Consider the following 23735-nt stretch of genomic DNA (forward strand, 5'->3'; position numbering starts at 1 on the left):
GACTAGTCCTGTCCCCAGTAATAACATCATAATGACTAGTCCTGTCCCCAGTAATAACATCATAATGACTAGTCCTGTCCCCAGTAATAACATCATAATGACTAGTCCTGTCCCCAGTAGTAACATCATAATGACTAGTCCTGTCTCCAGTAGTAACATCATAATGACTAGTCCTGTCCCCAGTAATAACATCATAATGACTAGTCCTGTCCCCAGTAATAACATCATAATGACTAGTCCTGTCTCCAGTAGTAACATCATAATGACTAGTCCTGTCCCCAGTAGTAACATCATAATGACTAGTCCTGTCCCCAGTAATAACATCATAATGACTAGTCCTGTCCCCAGTAGTAACATCATAATGACTAGTCCTGTCCCCAGTAGTAACATCATAATGACTAGTCCTGTCCCCAGTAACATCATAATGACTAGTCCTGTCCCCAGTAATAACATCATAATGACTAGTCCTGTCCCCAGTAATAACATCATAATGACTAGTCCTGTCCCCAGTAATAACATCATAATGACTAGTCCTGTCCCCAGTAATAACATCATAATGACTAGTCCTGTCCCCAGTAGTAACATCATAATGACTAGTCCTGTCCCCAGTAATAACATCATAATGACTAGTCCTGTCCCCAGTAGTAACATCATAATGACTAGTCCTGTCCCCAGTAATAACATCATAATGACTAGTCCTGTCCCCAGTAGTAACATCATAATGACTAGTCCTGTCCCCAGTAATAACATCATAATGACTAGTCCTGTCCCCAGTAATAACATCATAATGACTAGTCCTGTCCCCAGTAATAACATCATAATGACTAGTCCTGTCCCCAGTAGTAACACATCATAATGACTAGTCCTGTCCCCAGTAGTAACATCATAATGACTAGTCCTGTCCCCAGTAGTAACATCATAATGACTAGTCCTGTCCCCAGTAATAACATCATAATGACTAGTCCTGTCCCCAGTAGTAACATCATAATGACTAGTCCTGTCCCCAGTAATAACATCATAATGACTAGTCCTGTCCCCAGTAGTAACATCATAATGACTAGTCCTGTCCCCAGTAATAACATCATAATGACTAGTCCTGTCCCCAGTAATAACATCATAATGACTAGTCCTGTCCCCAGTAGTAACATCATAATGACTAGTCCTGTCCCCAGTAATAACATCATAATGACTAGTCCTGTCCCCAGTAGTAACATCATAATGACTAGTCCTGTCCCCAGTAATAACATCATAGTGACTAGTCCTGTCCCCAGTAATAACATCATAATGACTAGTCCTGTCCCCAGTAATAACATCATAATGACTAGTCCTGTCCCCAGTAGTAACATCATAATGACTAGTCCTGTCCCCAGTAATAACATCATAATGACTAGTCCTGTCCCCAGTAGTAACATCATAATGACTAGTCCTGTCCCCAGTAGTAACATCATAATGACTAGTCCTGTCCCCAGTAATAACATCATAATGACTAGTCCTGTCCCCAGTAATAACATCATAATGACTAGTCCTGTCTCCAGTAGTAACATCATAATGACTAGTCCTGTCCCCAGTAGTAACATCATAATGACTAGTCCTGTCCCCAGTAATAACATCATAATGACTAGTCCTGTCCCCAGTAGTAACATCATAATGACTAGTCCTGTCCCCAGTAGTAACATCATAATGACTAGTCCTGTCCCCAGTAACATCATAATGACTAGTCCTGTCCCCAGTAATAACATCATAATGACTAGTCCTGTCCCCAGTAATAACATCATAATGACTAGTCCTGTCCCCAGTAATAACATCATAATGACTAGTCCTGTCCCCAGTAATAACATCATAATGACTAGTCCTGTCCCCAGTAGTAACATCATAATGACTAGTCCTGTCCCCAGTAATAACATCATAATGACTAGTCCTGTCCCCAGTAGTAACATCATAATGACTAGTCCTGTCCCCAGTAATAACATCATAATGACTAGTCCTGTCCCCAGTAGTAACATCATAATGACTAGTCCTGTCCCCAGTAATAACATCATAATGACTAGTCCTGTCCCCAGTAATAACATCATAATGACTAGTCCTGTCCCCAGTAATAACATCATAATGACTAGTCCTGTCCCCAGTAGTAACACATCATAATGACTAGTCCTGTCCCCAGTAGTAACATCATAATGACTAGTCCTGTCCCCAGTAGTAACATCATAATGACTAGTCCTGTCCCCAGTAATAACATCATAATGACTAGTCCTGTCCCCAGTAGTAACATCATAATGACTAGTCCTGTCCCCAGTAATAACATCATAATGACTAGTCCTGTCCCCAGTAGTAACATCATAATGACTAGTCCTGTCCCCAGTAATAACATCATAATGACTAGTCCTGTCCCCAGTAATAACATCATAATGACTAGTCCTGTCCCCAGTAGTAACATCATAATGACTAGTCCTGTCCCCAGTAATAACATCATAATGACTAGTCCTGTCCCCAGTAGTAACATCATAATGACTAGTCCTGTCCCCAGTAATAACATCATAGTGACTAGTCCTGTCCCCAGTAATAACATCATAATGACTAGTCCTGTCCCCAGTAATAACATCATAATGACTAGTCCTGTCCCCAGTAGTAACATCATAATGACTAGTCCTGTCTCCAGTAGTAACATCATAATGACTAGTCCTGTCCCCAGTAATAACATCATAATGACTAGTCCTGTCCCCAGTAATAACATCATAATGACTAGTCCTGTCCCCAGTAGTAACATCATAATGACTAGTCCTGTCCCCAGTAATAACATCATAATGACTAGTCCTGTCCCCAGTAATAACATCATAATGACTAGTCCTGTCCCCAGTAATAACATCATAATGACTAGTCCTGTCCCCAGTAATAACATCATAATGACTAGTCCTGTCCCCAGTAATAACATCATAATGACTAGTCCTGTCCCCAGTAATAACATCATAATGACTAGTCCTGTCCCCAGTAGTAACATCATAATGACTAGTCCTGTCCCCAGTAGTAACATCATAATGACTAGTCCTGTCCCCAGTAATAACATCATAATGACTAGTCCTGTCCCCAGTAGTAACATCATAATGACTAGTCCTGTCCCCAGTAATAACATCATAGTGACTAGTCCTGTCCCCAGTAATAACATCATAATGACTAGTCCTGTCCCCAGTAACATCATAATGACTAGTCCTGTCCCCAGTAATAACATCATAATGACTAGTCCTGTCCCCAGTAACATCATAATGACTAGTCCTGTCCCCAGTAGTAACATCATAATGACTAGTCCTGTCTCCAGTAGTAACATCATAATGACTAGTCCTGTCCCCAGTAGTAACACATCATAATGACTAGTCCTGTCCCCAGTAATAACATCATAATGACTAGTCCTGTCCCCAGTAGTAACATCATAATGACTAGTCCTGTCCCCAGTAGTAACATCATAATGACTAGTCCTGTCCCCAGTAATAACATCATAATGACTAGTCCTGTCCCCAGTAATAACATCATAATGACTAGTCCTGTCCCCAGTAGTAACATCATAATGACTAGTCCTGTCCCCAGTAATAACATCATAATGACTAGTCCTGTCCCCAGTAATAACATCATAATGACTAGTCCTGTCTCCAGTAATAACATCATAATGACTAGTCCTGTCCCCAGTAACATCATAATGACTAGTCCTGTCTCCAGTAATAACACATCATAATGACTAGTCCTGTCCCCAGTAACATCATAATGACTAGTCCTGTCCCCAGTAATAACATCATAATGACTAGTCCTGTCCCCAGTAATAACATCATAATGACTAGTCCTGTCCCCAGTAGTAACATCATAATGACTAGTCCTGTCCCCAGTAATAACATCATAATGACTAGTCCTGTCCCCAGTAATAACATCATAATGACTAGTCCTGTCCCCAGTAATAACATCATAATGACTAGTCCTGTCCCCAGTAATAACATCATAATGACTAGTCCTGTCCCCAGTAATAACATCATAATGACTAGTCCTGTCCCCAGTAATAACATCATAATGACTAGTCCTGTCCCCAGTAATAACATCATAGTAACTAGTCCTGTCCCCAGTAATAACATCATAATGACTAGTCCTGTCCGCAGTAGTAACATCATAATGACTAGTCCTGTCCCCAGTAACATCATAATGACTAGTCCTGTCCCCAGTAATAACATCATAATGACTAGTCCTGTCCCCAGTAATAACACATCATAATGACTAGTCCTGTCCCCAGTAATAACATCATAATGACTAGTCCTGTCCCCAGTAATAACATCATAATGACTAGTCCTGTCCCCAGTAATAACACATCATAATGACTAGTCCTGTCCCCAGTAACATCATAATGACTAGTCCTGTCCCCAGTAATAACATCATAATGACTAGTCCTGTCCCCAGTAATAACACATCATAATGACTAGTCCTGTCCCCAGTAATAACATCATAATGACTAGTCCTGTCCCCAGTAATAACATCATAATGACTAGTCCTGTCCCCAGTAGTAACACATCATAATGACTAGTCCTGTCCCCAGTAACATCATAATGACTAGTCCTGTCCCCAGTAATAACATCATAATGACTAGTCCTGTCCCCAGTAACATCATAATGACTAGTCCTGTCCCCAGTAACATCATAATGACTAGTCCTGTCCCCAGTAATAACATCATAATGACTCGTCCTGTCCCCAGTAATAACATCATAATGACTAGTCCTGTCCCCAGTAATAACATCATAATGACTAGTCCTGTCCCCAGTAGTAACATCATAATGACTAGTCCTGTCCCCAGTAATAACATCATAATGACTAGTCCTGTCCCCAGTAATAACATCATAATGACTAGTCCTGTCCCCAGTAATAACATCATAATGACTAGTCCTGTCCCCAGTAGTAACATCATAATGACTAGTCCTGTCCCCAGTAGTTACATCATAATGACTAGTCCTGTCCCCAGTAATAACATCATAATGACTAGTCCTGTCCCCAGTAATAACATCATAATGACTAGTCCTGTCCCCAGTAATAACATCATAATGACTAGTCCTGTCCCCAGTAGTAACATCATAATGACTAGTCCTGTCCCCAGTAATAACATCATAATGACTAGTCCTGTCCCCAGTAATAACATCATAATGACTAGTCCTGTCCCCAGTAATAACATCATAATGACTAGTCCTGTCCCCAGTAGTAACATCATAATGACTAGTCCTGTCCCCAGTAATAACATCATAATGACTAGTCCTGTCCCCAGTAATAACATCATAATGACTAGTCCTGTCCCCAGTAATAACATCATAATGACTAGTCCTGTCCCCAGTAATAACATCATAATGACAAGTCCTGTCCCCAGTAGTAACATCATAATGACTAGTCCTGTCCCCAGTAATAACATCATAATGACTAGTCCTGTCCCCAGTAATAACATCATAATGACTAGTCCTGTCCCCAGTAGTAACATCATAATGACTAGTCCTGTCTCCAGTAGTAACATCATAATGACTGGTCCTGTCCCCAGTAATAACATCATAATGACTAGTCCTGTCCCCAGTAATAACATCATAATGACTAGTCCTGTCCCCAGTAGTAACATCATAATGACTAGTCCTGTCCCCAGTAATAACATCATAATGACTAGTCCTGTCCCCTGTAGTAACATCATAATGACTAGTCCTGTCCCCAGTAATAACATCATAGTGACTAGTCCTGTCCCCAGTAATAACATCATAATGACTAGTCCTGTCCCCAGTAATAACATCATAATGACTAGTCCTGTCTCCAGTAGTAACATCATAATGACTAGTCCTGTCCCCAGTAATAACATCATAATGACTAGTCCTGTCCCCAGTAATAACATCATAATGACTAGTCCTGTCCCCAGTAATAACATCATAATGACTAGTCCTGTCCCCAGTAATAACATCATAATGACTAGTCCTGTCCCCAGTAGTAACATCATAATGACTAGTCCTGTCCCCAGTAATAACATCATAATGACTAGTCCTGTCCCCAGTAGTAACATCATAATGACTAGTCCTGTCCCCAGTAATAACATCATAATGACTAGTCCTGTCTCCAGTAGTAACATCATAATGACTAGTCCTGTCCCCAGTAGTAACATCATAATGACTAGTCCTGTCCCCAGTAGTAACATCATAATGACTAGTCCTGTCCCCAGTAGTAACATCATAATGACTAGTCCTGTCCCCAGTAGTAACATCATAATGACTAGTCCTGTCCCCAGTAATAACATCATAATGACTAGTCCTGTCCCCAGTAATAACATCATAATGACTAGTCCTGTCCCCAGTAATAACATCATAATGACTAGTCCTGTCCCCAGTAATAACATCATAATGACTAGTCCTGTCTCCAGTAGTAACATCATAATGACTAGTCCTGTCCCCAGTAATAACATCATAATGACTAGTCCTGTCTCCAGTAGTAACATCATAATGACTAGTCCTGTCCCCAGTAGTAACACATCATAATGACTAGTCCTGTCCCCAGTAATAACATCATAATGACTAGTCCTGTCCCCAGTAGTAACATCATAATGACTAGTCCTGTCCCCAGTAATAACATCATAATGACTAGTCCTGTCCCCAGTAATAACATCATAATGACTAGTCCTGTCCCCAGTAATAACATCATAATGACTAGTCCTGTCCCCAGTAATAACACCATAATGACTAGTCCTGTCCCCAGTAATAACACCATAATGACTAGTCCTGTCCCCAGTAGTAACATCATAATGACTAGTCCTGTCCCCAGTAATAACACCATAATGACTAGTCCTGTCCCCAGTAGTAACATCATAATGACTAGTCCTGTCCCCAGTAATAACATCATAATGACTAGTCCTGTCCCCAGTAATAACACATCATAATGACTAGTCCTGTCCCCAGTAGTAACATCATAATGACTAGTCCTGTCCCCAGTAGTAACATCATAATGACTAGTCCTGTCCCCAGTAATAACACCATAATGACTAGTCCTGTCCCCAGTAGTAACATCATAATGACTAGTCCTGTCCCCAGTAATAACATCATAATGACTAGTCCTGTCCCCAGTAATAACATCATAATGACTAGTCCTGTCCCCAGTAGTAACATCATAATGACTAGTCCTGTCCCCAGTAGTAACATCATAATGACTAGTCCTGTCCCCAGTAGTAACATCATAATGACTAGTCCTGTCCCCAGTAATAACATCATAATGACTAGTCCTGTCCCCAGTAATAACATCATAATGACTAGTCCTGTCCCCAGTAATAACATCATAATGACTAGTCCTGTCCCCAGTAATAACATCATAATGACTAGTCCTGTCTCCAGTAATAACATCATAATGACTAGTCCTGTCCCCAGTAGTAACATCATAATGACTAGTCCTGTCCCCAGTAATAACATCATAATGACTAGTCCTGTCCCCAGTAATAACATCATAATGACTAGTCCTGTCCCCAGTAATAACATCATAATGACTAGTCCTGTCCCCAGTAGTAACATCATAATGACTAGTCCTGTCCCCAGTAGTAACATCATAATGACTAATCCTGTCCCCAGTAATAACATCATAATGACTAGTCCTGTCCCCAGTAATAACATCATAATGACTAGTCCTGTCCCCAGTAATAACATCATAATGACTAGTCCTGTCCCCAGTAATAACATCATAATGACTAGTCCTGTCCCCAGTAGTAACATCATAGTGACTAGTCCTGTCCCCAGTAATAACATCATAATGACTAGTCCTGTCCCCAGTAATAACATCATAATGACTAGTCCTGTCCCCAGTAATAACATCATAGTGACTAGTCCTGTCCCCAGTAATATCATGACTAGTCCTGTCCCCAGTAATAACATCATAATGACTAGTCCTGTCCCCAGTAATAACATCATAATGACTAGTCCTGTCCCCAGTAGTAACATCATAGTGACTAGTCCTGTCCCCAGTAATAACATCATAATGACTAGTCCTGTCCCCAGTAATAACATCATAATGACTAGTCCTGTCTCCAGTAATAACATCATAATGACTAGTCCTGTCCCCAGTAGTAACATCATAATGACTAGTCCTGTCCCCAGTAGTAACATCATAATGACTAGTCCTGTCCCCAGTAATAACACATCATAATGACTAGTCCTGTCCCCAGTAATAACATCATAATGACTAGTCCTGTCCCCAGTAGTAACATCATAATGACTAGTCCTGTCCCCATTAATAACATCATAATGACTAGTCCTGTCCCCAGTAGTAACATCATAATGACTAGTCCTGTCCCCAGTAATAACATCATAATGACTAGTCCTGTCTCCAGTAATAACATCATAATGACTAGTCCTGTCCCCAGTAATAACATCATAATGACTAGTCCTGTCCCCAGTAATAACATCATAATGACTAGTCCTGTCCCCAGTAATAACATCATAATGACTAGTCCTGTCCCCAGTAATAACATCATAATGACTAGTCCTGTCCCCAGTAATAACATCATAATGACTAGTCCTGTCCCCTGTAATAACATCATAATGACTAGTCCTGTCCCCAGTAATAACATCATAATGACTAGTCCTGTCCCCAGTAGTAACATCATAATGACTAGTCCTGTCCCCAGTAATAACATCATAATGACTAGTCCTGTCCCCAGTAATAACATCATAATGACTAGTCCTGTCCCCAGTAGTAACATCATAATGACTAGTCCTGTCCCCAGTAGTAACATCATAATGACTAGTCCTGTCCCCAGTAGTAACATCATAATGACTAGTCCTGTCCCCAGTAATAACATCATAATGACTAGTCCTGTCCCCAGTAATAACATCATAATGACTAGTCCTGTCCCCAGTAGTAACATCATAATGACTAGTCCTGTCCCCAGTAATAACATCATAATGACTAGTCCTGTCCCCAGTAATAACATCATAATGACTAGTCCTGTCCCCAGTAGTAACATCATAATGACTAGTCCTGTCCCCAGTAATAACATCATAATGACTAGTCCTGTCCCCAGTAATAACATCATAATGACTAGTCCTGTCCCCAGTAGTAACATCATAATGACTAGTCCTGTCCCCAGTAGTAACATCATAATGACTAGTCCTGTCCCCAGTAATAACATCATAATGACTAGTCCTGTCCCCAGTAATAACATCATAATGACTAGTCCTGTCCCCAGTAGTAACATCATAATGACTAGTCCTGTCCCCAGTAATAACATCATAATGACTAGTCCTGTCCCCAGTAATAACATCATAATGACTAGTCCTGTCCCCAGTAGTAACATCATAATGACTAGTCCTGTCCCCAGTAGTAACATCATAATGACTAGTCCTGTCCCCAGTAATAACATCATAATGACTAGTCCTGTCCCCAGTAGTAACATCATAATGACTAGTCCTGTCCCCAGTAGTAACATCATAATGACTAGTCCTGTCCCCAGTAATAACATCATAATGACTAGTCCTGTCCCCAGTAGTAACATCATAATGACTAGTCCTGTCCCCAGTAATAACATCATAATGACTAGTCCTGTCTCCAGTAATAACATCATAATGACTAGTCCTGTCCCCAGTAATAACATCATAGTGACTAGTCCTGTCCCCAGTAATAACATCATAATGACTAGTCCTGTCCCCAGTAATAACATCATAATGACTAGTCCTGTCCCCAGTAATAACATCATAATGACTAGTCCTGTCCCCAGTAGTAACATCATAATGACTAGTCCTGTCCCCAGTAGTAACATCATAATGACTAGTCCTGTCCCCAGTAATAACATCATAATGACTAGTCCTGTCCCTAGTAGTAACTTATCATTATTAGTAAAAATATTGGTTACTTAAATGATTTAGTTTGAGAATGACTACTGCAAATGTGTCTGATGCAAATGATGTTTCTACATCATGTTTTGTCTCCGTTCTCAGTCTGTCGGGGAATCCTCCGTTCTACGATGAGACAGAAGAAGAGGACACAGACCTTCACAACCGGATCATCTTCTGTCGTATCGTAGCCGGGGAGTTTGAGTTTGACGCTCCCTACTGGGACGACATCTCTGTTCCAGGTACACAACTCTGAAGAAATGACTTCTTTCTGTGGTACCTATAATGCACGAACACGGATGTCCCTGATAGCTGCTTGTTTTGACAAAGGTTTTTACCTGCCAGAACTGACTGTGATATAAAGCTTGTCTTCGTTTGTGATCCTTCGTTGCACAATTAGTCGCTCTGGATGAAACGAGTGTCTGCTAAATCAGCAACTCCGGTCCTCCAGTCCCCCCAACAGCCCAACTCAGTCCTCCAGTCCCCCCAACAGCCCAACTCCAGTCCCCCCAACAGCCCAACTCCGGTCATCCAGTACCCCCAACAGCCCAACTCAGTCCTCCAGTCCCCCCAACAGCCCAACTCAGTCCTCCAGTCCCCCCAACAGCCCAACTCAGTCCTCCAGTCCCCCCAACAGCCCAACTCCAGTCCCCCCAACAGCCCAACTCAGTCCTCCAGTCCCCCCAACAGCCCAACTCAGTCCTCCAGTCCCCCCAACAGCCCAACTCAGTCCTCCAGTCCCCCAACAGCCCAACTCCAGTCCCCCAACAGCCCAACTCCGGTCATCCAGTACCCCCAACAGCCCAACTCAGTCCTCCAGTCCCCCCAACAGCCCAACTCAGTCCTCCAGTCCCCCCAACAGCCCAACTCAGTCCTCCAGTACCCCCAACAGCCCAACTCCAGTACCCCCAACAGACCAACTCCGGTCCTCCAGTACCCCCAACTGCCCAACTCCAGTACCCCCAACTCCGGTCCTCCAGTACCCCCAACAGCCCTCCTCCAGTCCCCCCAACAGCCCAACTCCAGTCCTCCAGTTGCCCCAACAGCCCAACTCCAGTCCCCCCAACAGCCCAACTCCAGTCCCCCCAACAGCCCAACTCCAGTCCTCCAGTACCCCCAACAGCCCAACTCCGGTCGTCCAGTACCCCCAACAGCCCAACTCCGGTCCTTCAGTACCCCCAACAGCCCAACTCCAGTCCTCCAGTACCCCCAACAGCCCAACTCCAGTACCCCCAACAGCCCAACTCCAGTTCCCCCAACAGCCCAACTCCGGTACCCCCAACAGCCCAACTCCGGAGGACCAGGGTTGGAAACCCCTGTTATAAATTACCAAAAATGTTAAATGTTTGAGACAACCACTAGAGGGGGTAATGTAGAGACAACCACTAGAGTGGGTAATGTAGAGACAACCACTAGAGTGGGTCATGTAGAGACAACCACTAGATGGGGTCATGTAGAGACAACAACTAGAGGGGGTAGTGTAGAGACAACAACTAGAGGGGGTAGTGTAGAGACAACCACTAGAGGGGGTAATGTTGAAAAACCACTAGAGGGGGTAATGTAGAGAAACCACTAGAGGGGGTAATGTAAAGACAACCACTAGAGGGGGTAGTGTAGAGACAACCACTGGAGGGGGTAATGTAAAGACAACCACTAGAGGGGGTAGTTTAGAGACAACCACTAGAGGGGGAAATGTAGACAACCACTAGAGGGGGTAATGTAGGGACAACAACTAGAGGGGGTAGTGTAGAGACAACCACTAGAGGGGGTAGTGTAGAGACAACCACTAGAGGGGGTAATGTTGAAAAACCACTAGAGGCGGTAATGTGGAGAAAACCACTAGAGGGAGAAATGTAGAGACAACCACTAGAGGCGGTAATGTAGAGACAACCACTAGAGGGGGTAATGTAGAGACAACCACTAGAGGGTCAATGTAAAGACAACCACTAGAGGGGGTAGTGTAGAAACAACCACTAGAGGGGGTAATGTAGTGCAGGTCCACTAGAGGGGGGCAATGCAGCGTAGGTCCACTAGAGGGGGTAATGTAGTGCAGGTCCATTAGAGGGAGTAATGTAGTGCAGGTCCACTAGAGGGGGTAATGTAGTGCAGGTCCACTAGAAGGGGCTAATGTAGTGCAGGTCCACTAGAGGGGGTAATGTTGTGCAGGTCCACTAGAAGGGGCTAATGTAGTGCAGGTCCACTAGATGGGGTAATGTAGTTCAGGTCCACTAGAGGGGGTAATGCAGTGCATGTCCACTAGAGGGGGGTAATGCAGTGTAGGTCCACTAGATGGGGTAATGCAGTGCAGGTCAACTAGAGGGGGTAATGTAGTGCAGGTCCACCAGAGGGAGTAATGTGGTGCAGGTCCAATATAGGGGGTAATGCAGTGCATGTCCACTAGAGGGGGGTAATGCAGTGCATGTCCACTAGAGGGGGGCAATGTAGTGCAGGTCCACTAGAGGGGGTAATGCAGTGCAGGTCCACTAGAGGGGGGTAACGTAGTGTTGGTCCACTAGAGGGGGTAATGTAGTCATGTCCACTAGAGGGGGTAATGTATTTTATGTCCACTAGAGTGGGTAATGTAGTGCAGGTCCACTAGAGGGGGGTAATGTAGTGCAGGTCCACCAGAGGGAGTAATGTAGTGCAGGTCCAATAGAGGGGGTAATGCAGTGCAGGTCCACTAGAGGGGGCAATGCAGTGCAGGTCCACTAGAGGGGAGTAATATGGTGCAGGTCCACTAGAGGGGGTAATGCAGTGCAGGTCCACTAGAGGGGGACAATGCAGTGCAGGTCCACTAGAGGGGGTAATGAAGTGCAGGTCCACTAGAGGGGGTAATGTGGTGCAGATCCACTAGAGGGGAGTAATATGGTGCAGGTCCAACAGAAGGGAGTAATATGGTGCAGATCCACTAGAGGGGAGTAATATGGTGCAGGTCCAACAGAAGGGAGTAATATGGTGCAGGTCCCCTAGAGGGGTAATGTGGTGCAGGTCCACTAGAGGGGGACAATGTAGTGCAGGTCCACTAGAGGGGGTAATGTAGTGCAGGTCCACTAGAGGGGGTAATGTGGTGCAGGTCCACTAGAGGGGGGTAATTTAGTGTAAGTCCACTAGAGGGGGGTAATGTAGTGCAGGTCCACGAGAAGGGGCCAATGTAGTGCAGGTCCACTAGAGGGGGTAATGTTGTGCAGATCCACTAGAGGGGGCTAATTCAGTGCAGGTCCACTAGAGGGGGTAATTTACTGTAAGTCCACTAGAGGGGGGTAATGTAGTGCAGGTCCACTAGAGGGGGGTAATGTAGTGCAGATCCACTAGAGGGGGTAATGTTGTACAGGTCCACGAGAAGGGGCAAATGTAGTGCAGGTCCACTAGAGGGGGTAATGTTGTGCAGGTCCACTAGAGGGGGGTAATGCAGTGCAGGTCCACTAGAGGGGGGTAATGTAGTGCAGGTCCACTAGAGGGGGCAATGTAGTGCAGGTCCACTAGAGGGGGGTAATGTAGTGCAGGTCCACTAGAGGGAGTAATTCAGTGCAGGTCCACTAGCGGGGGTAATGCAATGCAGGCCCACTAGAGGGGGGTAATGTGGAGCAGGTCCACTAGAGGGGGTAAAAGTAGTGCAGGTCCACTAGAGGGGTAATGCAGTGCATGTCCACTAGAGGGGGTAATGCAGTGCAGGTCCACGAGAGGGGGTAATGCAGTGCAGGTCCACGAGAGGGGGTAATGCAGTGCAGGTCCACTAGAGTGGGGCAATGTAGTGCAGGTCCACAAGAGGGGGTTAATTTAGTGTAAGTCCACTAGAGGGGGGTAATGTAGTGCAGGTCCACTAGAGGGGGGTAATGTTGTGTTTGTCCACTAGAGGGGGTAATGCAGTGCAGGTCCACTCGATGGGGGTAATGGAGTGTATGTCCACTAGAGGGGTACTGTAGTGTTGGTCCACTAGAGGGGGTAATGCAGTGCAGGTCCTCTAGAGGGGGTAATGTAGTGCAGGTCCACTAGAGGGGGGTAATGTAGTGCAGGTCCACTAGAAGGGGCTAATGTAGTGCAGGTCCACTAGAGGGGGTAATGTTGTGCAGGTCCACTAGGGGGGGTAATGCAGTGCATGTCTACTAGAGGGTAGTAATGTAGTGCAGGTCCACCAGAGGGGGTAATTTAGTGTATGTCCACTAGAAGGGGCTAATGTAGTGCAGGTCCACTAGATGGGGTAATGTAGTTCAGGTCCACTAGAGGGGGTAATGCAGTGCATGTCCACTAGAGGGGGGTAATGCAGTGTAGGTCCACTATATGGGGTAATGCAGTGCAGGTCAACTAGAGGGGGTAATGTAGTGCAGGTCCACCAGAGGGAGTAATGTGGTGCAGGTCCAATATAGGGGGTAATGCAGTGCATGTCCACTAGAGGGGGGTAATGCAGTGCATGTCCACTAGAGGGGGGCAATGTAGTGCAGGTCCACTAGAGGGGGTAATGCAGTGCATGTCCACTAGAGGGGGGTAATGTAGTGTTGGTCCACTAGAGGGGGTAATGTAGTCATGTCCACTAGAGGGGGTAATGTATTTTATGTCCACTAGAGGGGGCAATGTAGTGCAGGTCCACTAGAGGGGGGTAATGTAGTGCAGGTCCACCAGAGGGAGTAATGTAGTGCAGGTCCAATAGAGGGGGTAATGCAGTGCAGGTCCACTAGAGGGGGCAATGCAGTGCAGGTCCACTAGAGGGGAGTAATATGGTGCAGGTCCACTAGAGGGGGTAATGCAGTGCAGGTCCACTAGAGGGGGTAATGAAGTGCAGGTCCACTAGAGGGGGTAATGTGGTGCAGGTCCACTAGAGGGGAGTAATATGGTGCAGGTCCAACAGAAGGGAGTAATATGGTGCAGATCCACTAGAGGGGGTAATGCAGTGCAGGTCCCCTAGAGGGGGTAATGAAGTGCAGGTCCACTAGAGGGGGTAATGTGGTGCAGGTCCACTAGAGGGAGTAATATGGTGCAGATCCACCAGAAGGGAGTAATATGGTGCAGGTCCCCTAGAGGGGGTAATATGGTGCAGGTCCCCTAGAGGGGAGTAATATGGTGCAGGTCCAACAGAAGGGAGTAATATGGTGCAGGTCCCCTAGAGGGGGTAATGTGGTGCAGGTCCACTAGAGGGGGTAATGCAGTGCAGGTCCACTAGAGGGGAGTAATATGGTGCAGGTCCACTAGAGGGGAGTAATATGGTGCAGGTCCAACAGAAGGGAGTAATGTGGTGCAGGTCCAACAGAAGGGAGTAATGTAGTGCAGGTCCACTAGAGGGGAGTAATATGGTGCAGGTCCAACAGAAGCGAGTAATATGGTGCAGGTCCACTAGAGGGGGTAATATGGTGCAGGTCCACTAGAGGGGAGTAATATGGTGCAGGTCCAACAGAAGGGAGTAATATGGTGCAGGTCCACTAGAGGGGGGTAATTTAGTGTAAGTCCACTAGAGGGGGGTAATGTAGTGCAGGTCCACGAGAAGGGGCCAATGTAGTGCAGGTCCACTAGAGGGGGTAATGTTGTGCAGATCCACTAGAGGGGGCTAATTCAGTGCAGGTCCACTAGAGGGGGTAATTTACTGTAAGTCCACTAGAGGGGGGTAATGTAGTGCAGGTCCACTAGAGGGGGGTAATGTAGTGCAGATCCACTAGAGGGGGTAATGTTGTACAGGTCCACGAGAAGGGGCAAATGTAGTGCAGGTCCACTAGAGGGGGTAATGTTGTGCAGGTCCACTAGAGGGGGGTAATGCAGTGCAGGTCCACTAGAGGGGGGTAATGTAGTGCAGGTCCACTAGAGGGGGGCAATGTAGTGCAGGTCCACTAGAGGGGGGTAATGTAGTGCAGGTCCACTAGAGGGAGTAATTCAGTGCAGGTCCACTAGCGGGGGTAATGCAATGCAGGCCCACTAGAGGGGGGTAATGTGGAGCAGGTCCACTAGAGGGGGTAAAAGTAGTGCAGGTCCACTAGAGGGGTAATGCAGTGCATGTCCACTAGAGGGGGTAATGCAGTGCAGGTCCACTAGAGGGGGTAATGTAGTGCAGGTCCACTAGAGGGGGGTAATGTTGTGTTTGTCCACTAGAGGGGGTAATGCAGTGCAGGTCCACTCGATGGGGGTAATGGAGTGTATGTCCACTAGAGGGGTACTGTAGTGTTGGTCCACTAGAGGGGGTAATGCAGTGCAGGTCCTCTAGAGGGGGTAATGCAGTGCAGGTCCACTAGAGGGGGTAATGTAGTGCAGGTCCACTAGAGGGGGGTAATGTAGTGCAGGTCCACTAGAAGGGGCTAATGTAGTGCAGGTCCACTAGAGGGGGTAATGTTGTGCAGGTCCACTAGAGGGGGTAATGCAGTGCATGTCTACTAGAGGGTAGTAATGTAGTGCAGGTCCACCAGAGGGGGTAATTTAGTGTATGTCCACTAGAGGGGGGTAATGTAGTGCAGGTCCACTAGAGGGGGTAATGTAGTGTATGGCCACTAGAGGGGGTAATGTAGTGCAGGTCCACTAGAGGGGGTAATGTAGTGTAGGGCCACTAGAGTGGGTAATGTAGTGCAGGTCCACTAGAGGGGGTAATGTAGTGTAGGGCCACTAGAGGGGGTAATGTAGTGCAGGTCCACTAGAGAGGGTAATGTAGTGCAGGTACATAACAACGACTTACTGTCCTGCACATCCTCTCTCTCCCCCTCTCAGCTAAGGAGTTGGTGTGTAGACTGATGGAGGTGGACCAGATGCTGAGAATCACAGCAACAGATGCTCTCGTACACAAGTGGTGAGCACACACACACTAACACACACACTAACACACACTAACAGAGACACACACTCACACACTAACAGAGACACACACACACACTAACAGAGACACACACACACACACTAACACACACACACACACTCACACTAACAGAGACACACACTAACAGAGACACACACACACACACTAACAGAGACACTAACACACACACTAACACACACACACACACACACACACTAACACACACACACTAACACACACACACACACACACTAACAGAGACACACACTCACACACTAACAGAGACACACACACACACACTAACACACACACACACACACTAACACACACACACACACACACTAACAGAGACACACACTCACACACTAACAGAGACACACACACACACACACTAACAGAGACACACACACACACACTAACACACACACTCACACACTAACACACACACTAACACACACACACACACACACACACACACACACACACACACACACACACACACACACACACACACTAACAGAGACACACACTCACACACTAACAGAGACACACACACACACACACTAACAGAGACACACACACACACACTAACACACACACACTCACACAGACACACACTCACACTAACACAGACACACACACACAAACAGACACACACACACACTATTTAGTAGACAGTCTCATCATGAAAACATAAGACACTCTGCTTCCCACACACACACACACTAACTCAATGAACGTTGTCGTTAACATGTTTCTGTTTCTGTCGGTCAGGATTGCTGGTAGCGGGGCCTCGGAGAAGAACCTGAAGGAGGGAGTGTGTGCCCAGTTTGAGAAGAACTTTGCTAAGGCCAAATGGAGGGTAAGAATCCTCCTCGCATTCACACATGTTTTATCTCTATTGGTGCTTTCAAGACAACTGGTAACTCTAAGGAACAGGGTCGAATCATGACCCCACTGAGATCTCTAAGGAACAGGGTCGAATCATGACCCCACCGGGATCTCTAAGGAACAAGGTCAAATCATGACCCCACTGGGATCTCTATGTAACAAGGTCAAATTATGACCCCACTGGGATCTCTATGTAACAAGGTCAAATCATGACCCCACTGAGATCTCTAAGGAACAGGGTCAAATCATGACCCCACTGGTAACTCTTAGGAACAGGGTCAAATCATGACCCCACTGGTAACTCTTAGGAACAGGGTCAAATCATGACCCCACTGGTAACTCTTAGGAACAGGGTCAAATCATGACCCCACTGGGATCTCTTAGGAACAAGGTCAAATCATGACCCCACTGGGATCTCTAAGGAACAAGGTCAAATCATGATGTCAGTGATCTTCAGGTTGGAAAGTCAGAGCTCTAGGATGATCGTTCAGAAAGATTTTTCCAAGTCTGAACTAGTTTTTTCCCCCAGTTCCCAGTGGTCTTGAATGCAGCACTAGTCCTAATGTATGTCCTCTGCTGTGCCAGGTTTTATCCTCTACTCCAGTCCTCGAACTGGTACTACTGCTCATAACAAGTTCCCCTCATGAGAAAAATATTTGAATTGATTTACCTGGTTTAAATTGATGATGGTGATGATTATGCAGATTATTAAATGGTTTCCAGAGAAGGCTGGTGGGCAAACATTTAGGAGGACGTGCTCTTTTGCTGGAATTTAAAGAACGGAAAGGTATCAAACATGGTGAGCCTATTCTCCCAGATTACACGTTACAATGAGCCTGTCCTCCCAGATTACACATTACAATGAGCCTGTCCTCTCAGATTACACGTTACAATGAGCCTGTCCTCCCAGATTACACGATACAATGAGCCTGTCCTCCCAGATTACACATTAGAATGAGCCTGTCCTCCCAGATTACACGTTACAATGAGCCTGTCCTCCCAGATTACACGTTACAATGAGCCTGTCCTCCCAGATTACACGTTACAATGAGCCTGTCCTCCCAGATTACACGTTACAATGAGCCTGTCCTCCCAGATTACACGTTACAATGAGCCTGTCCTCCCAGATTACACGTTACAATGAGCCTGTCCTCCCAGATTACACGTTACAATGAGCCTGTCCTCCCAGATTACACGTTACAATGAGCCTGTCCTCCCAGATTACACATTACAATGAGCCTGTCCTCCCAGATTACACATTACAATGAGCCTGTCCTCCCAGATTACACATTACAATGAGCCTGTCCTCCCAGATTACACGTTACAATGAGCCTGTCCTCCCAGATTACACGTTACAATGAGCCTGTCCTCCCAGATTACACATTACAATGAGCCTGTCCTCCCAGATTACACGTTACAATGAGCCTGTCCTCCCAGATTACACGTTACAATGAGCCTGTCCTCCCAGATTACACATTACAATGAGCCTGTCCTCCCAGATTACACATTACAATGAGCCTGTCCTCCCAGATTACACGTTACAATGAGCCTGTCCTCCCAGATTACACGTTACAATGAGCCTGTCCTCCCAGATTACACATTTCAATGAGCCTGTCCTCCCAGATTACACATTACAATGAGCCTTTCCTCCCAGATTACACGTTACAATGAGCCTGTCCTCCCAGATTACACATTACAATGAGCCTGTCCTCCCAGATTACACATTACAATAAACCTGTCCTCCCAGATTACTGCCCACCAGCCTCCTTTGGTTGTTTCCAAGGATGATGGTGATGATGATTATGATGAAGGATATCCAGGAGGATGTAGTGATGTACTGTAGTAGCAGCATGATTAACCCCCCTTAACCCTCTTGTCTCCCCTGCATGTGGTTCCCAGGAACTGAAGGTACGGTAGTAGTTCGTTCTCTATGTATCAGGAGAGATAGAGAGAGAGTCACACACACCAAATCAACCTTCACTCATTTCTGATGGCCTGCTAATCTCACTGCTAATCTCACTGCTAATCTCACGGCTAATCATGTCATGATTGTAAAAGTGTTCAGAATCACCTGTCTGAACACCAGCTGAAGACGATAGTGCTGCATTCGCTTGCACTGGTTTTGACCAGAGCACTATAGGGCCTAGACAAAGGTAGTGCACTATATAGGGAATAGGGTTCTATAGGGCCTAGACAAAGGTAGTGCACTATATAGGGAATAGGGTTCTATAGGGCCTAGACAAAGGTAGTGCACTATATAGGGCATAGGGTGCCATTAGGGGCGCATCCCTAGGAGTCTCAAAGGAGATTCAGAGAGGGAGAGAGAGAGAGAGGAACTGAGAGAGAGAGGAACTGAGAGAGAGAGAGAGAGAGAGAGAGAGAGAGAGAGAGAGAGAGAGATAGAGAAAGGAACACACAGAGAGAGAGAGAGAAACAGAGAGAGAGAGAGATAGAGAAAGGAACACACAGAGAGAGAGAGAGAAACAGAGAGAGAGAGAGAGAGGAACTGAGAGAGAGAGAGAGGAACTGAGAGAGAGAGAGAGAGAGAGAGAGAGAGAGAAACAGAGAGATAGAGAAAGGAACACACAGAGAGAGAGAGAGAAACAGAGAGAGAGAGAGAGAGAGAGAGAGAGAGAGAAAGAGAGAGGAACAGAGAGAGAGAAACAGACAGAGAGAGAGAGAGAGAGAGAAACAGCAAGATAGAGGAACTGAGAGAGAGAGAGAGGAACACAGAGAGGGAGAGGAACACACAGAGAGAGAGAGAGAAACAGAGAGAGAAAGAGAGAGGAACAGAGAGAGAGAAACAGAGAGAGAGAGAGAGAGAGAGAAACAGCAAGATAGAGGAACTGAGAGAGAGAGAGAGAGAGAGGAACACAGAGAGAGAAAGGAACACAGAGAGAGAGAGAGGAACACAGAGAGAGAGAGAGGAACACAGAGAGAGAAAGGAACACACAGAGAGAGAGAGGAACACACAGAGAGAGAGGAACACACAGAGAGAGAGGAACACAGAGAGAGAGAGAGGAACACAGAGAGAGAGAGGAACACAGAGAGAGAAAGGAACACAGAGAGAGAAAGAGAGAGGAACACAGAGAGAGAGAGGAACACAGAGAGAGGAAATGTGTTGATAATGGCTGATTGGTGAGTTGAAGACTCTCTTCCCTAAACCCATCCCACTCTGATCCAGCCCAACGTCACTCAGCCAATCCCCGAAGAGTTCCATCTGCTCTGCCCCGCTCCTCTTCTTCGGGTGCATCTCAAGTGATTTCCTTTCCTTGAATCATCCCCTTGTTTCCTTTCCTCCATCTGCACTGATCTAGGGAACACAGATTAGATGAACGGCTGGAGACTATGATGGGGATTTACTTAGAGGGCAGGGCCAGGTTTGAGTTTTAGTATAGATTTTCTCAGTTTCCAAACCCAAGTTTGGGGGTCTCTCTCTCTCTCTTTCTCTGTTGCAAACCGTAGTCTGGCTTTTTTATGGTGGTTTTGGAGCAGTGGCTTCTTCATTGCTGAGTGGCCTTTCAGGTTATGTCGATATAGGACTCGTTTTACTGTGGATATAGATACTTTTGTACCTGTTTCCTCCAGCATCTTCACAAGGTCCTTTGCTGTTGTTCTGGCACTTTTCACACCAAATTACATTCACCTCTAGGAGACAGAACGTGTCTCCTTCCTGAGTGGTATGATAGCTGCGTGGTCCCATGGTGTTTATACTATTGTTTGTACAGATGATTGTGGTACCTTCAGGCATTTGGAAATTGCTCCCAAGGATGAACCTTGAACCTGACCGCGGTGTCAGATTTCAAAAAAGCTTTATGGAAAAAGCAAACCATGCAATAATCTGAGTACAGCGCTCAGACAACAAAACAGCCAAACAGATACCCGCCATGTTGTGTAGTCAACAGAAGTCAGAAATAGCATTATAAATATTCACTTACATTTGATGATCTTCATCAGAATGCACTCCCACTCTGCCAGACCTCTGACTCAAAGAGTCCTTATGAGCCCCCACTTCACAGTAGAAGCACCAAACAAGGTTCTAAAGACTGTTGACATCTAGTGGAAGCCTTGGGAAGTGCAATATGACCCCATAGACACTGTGTTTGTTAGTGGAAGCCTTGGGAAGTGTAATATGACCCCATAGACACTGTTTGTTGTAGTTGAAAAACTACAAACCTCAGATTTCCCACTTCCTGGTTGGATTTTTTTCTCAGGTTTTTGCCTGCCATATAAGTTCTGTTACTCACAGACATCATTCAAACAGTTTTAGAAACTTCAGAGTGTTTCCCATCCACATCTACTAATAATATGCATATATTAGCATCTGGGACAGAGTAGGAGGCAGTTTTCTTTGGGCACCTTATTCATCCAAGCTACTCAATACAGCCCCCCAGTCCCAAAGAAATTTTAACTAACAAGAAATGTAAGGAGTGGTTGAAAAACACGTTTTAATGACTCCAACCTAAGTGTATGTAAACTTCCGACATCAACTGTACACTGCAAAAGGACACCTGCTCATCAAACATCTCATTCCAACATCATGGGCATTAATATGGAATTGGTCCCCCCTTTGCTGCTATAACAGCCTCCACTCTTCTGGGAAGACTTTCCACTAGATGTAGGAACATTGCTGCTATAACAGCCTCCACTCTTCTGGGAAGGCTTTCCACTAGATGTTGGAACATTGCTGCTATAACAGCCTCCACTGTTCTGGGAAGGCTTTCCACTAGATGTTGGAACATTGCTGCTATAACAGCCTCCACTCTTCTGGGAAGGCTTTCCACTAGATGTTGGAACATTGCTGCTATAACAGCCTCCACTCTTCTGGGAAGGCTTTCCACTAGACGTTGGAACATTGCTGCTATAACAGCCTCCACTGTTCTGGGAAGGCTTTCCACTAGATGTTGGAACATTGCTGCTATAACAGCCTCCACTCTTCTGGGAAGGCTTTCCACTAGATGTAGGAACATTGCTACTATAACAGCCTCCACTCTTCTGGGAAGGCTTTCCACTAGATGTTGGAACATTGCTACTATAACAGCCTCCACTCTTCTGGGAAGGCTTTCCACCAGATGTTGGAACATTGTTGCTATAACAGCCTCCACTCTTCTGGGAAGGCTTTCCACTAGATGTTGGAACATAGCTGCTATAACAGCCTCCACTCTTCTGGGAAGGCTTTCCACTAGATGTTGGAACATTGCTGCTATAACAGCCTCCACTCTTCTGGGAAGGCTTTCCACTAGATGTTGGAACATTGCTGCAGGGACTTATTTCCATTCAGCCACAAGAGCATTAGTGAGGTCGGGCACTGATGTTGGGCGATTAGGCCTGGCTCGCAGTCTGCATTCCAATTCATCCCAAAGGTGTTCGATGGGGTTGAGGTCAGGGCTCTGTGCAGGCCAGTCAAGTTCTTCCACACTGATCTCGACTAAACATTTCTGTATGGACCTCGCTTTGTGGCCATGGCATTGTCATGCTGAAACAGGAAAGGGCCTTCCCCAAACAGTTGCCACAAAGTTGGAAGCATAGAATTGTCTAGAATGTCATTGTATGCTATAGTGTTAAGATTTCCCTTCAGTGGAAATAAGGGGCCAAGCCCAAACATTGAAAAACAGCCCCAGACCATTATTCCTCCTCCACCAAACTTTACAGTTGGCACTATGCATTGGGGCAGGTAGCGTTCTCCTGGTGTGAGCCAAACCCAGATTCGTCCGTCAGACTGCCAGATAGTGAAGCGTGATTCGTGACTCCAGAGAACGTGTTTCAACTGCTCCAGAGTCCAATGGCGGTGTCACGCCTTGGTCTTAGTATTTTGTTTTTTAGTTTATTAGTTAGTCAGACCAGGGTGTGACATGGGGTTATTATGTATTGTGTTTTCGTATTGGAGTTTGTAGTGTCTGGGATTGTAGCTGATTAGGGGTGTGTGTGTGTTAAATAGGTTGGCTGCCTGAGGCGGTTCTCAATCAGAGTGATTCTCGTTGTCGCTGATTGGGAACCGTATTTAGGTAGCCTGGTTTTCGCCTTGTATTTCGTGGGTGATTGTTCCTCTCTGTGTAGTGTGCACCAGTCAGGCTGTATAGGTTTCACATTCCGTTTTGTTGTTTTTGTATTTATTAAGTTATTTCATGTATAGTTTGTTTGTTTGTTTTCACATTAAACATGAGTAACTCTTTCAACAAAAGAAGAACGCCGTTACAGGCGGTGAGCTTCACACCACTCCAGCAGAGGCT

At 45.6% G+C, this 23735-nt stretch overlaps 1 protein-coding gene across 1 annotated transcript in view; it reads left to right on the top strand.

Annotated features, from left to right (window-relative positions):
* Positions 1-23735, top strand: part of camkvl (CaM kinase-like vesicle-associated, like) — a 167214-nt gene that overhangs the window by 125971 nt on the left and 17508 nt on the right. Inside the window, exons 8-10 of the mRNA XM_064922112.1 lie at positions 9957-10093; positions 16530-16608; positions 17389-17476. Of these exons, the coding sequence (XP_064778184.1) occupies positions 9957-10093; positions 16530-16608; positions 17389-17476 (304 nt within the window). The remainder of the gene's footprint in view (positions 1-9956; positions 10094-16529; positions 16609-17388; positions 17477-23735) is intronic.

This window comes from Oncorhynchus masou, chromosome 18 (assembly GCF_036934945.1).
Source record: "Oncorhynchus masou masou isolate Uvic2021 chromosome 18, UVic_Omas_1.1, whole genome shotgun sequence".
In the NCBI taxonomy this organism is placed as follows: Eukaryota; Metazoa; Chordata; class Actinopteri; order Salmoniformes; family Salmonidae; genus Oncorhynchus; species Oncorhynchus masou.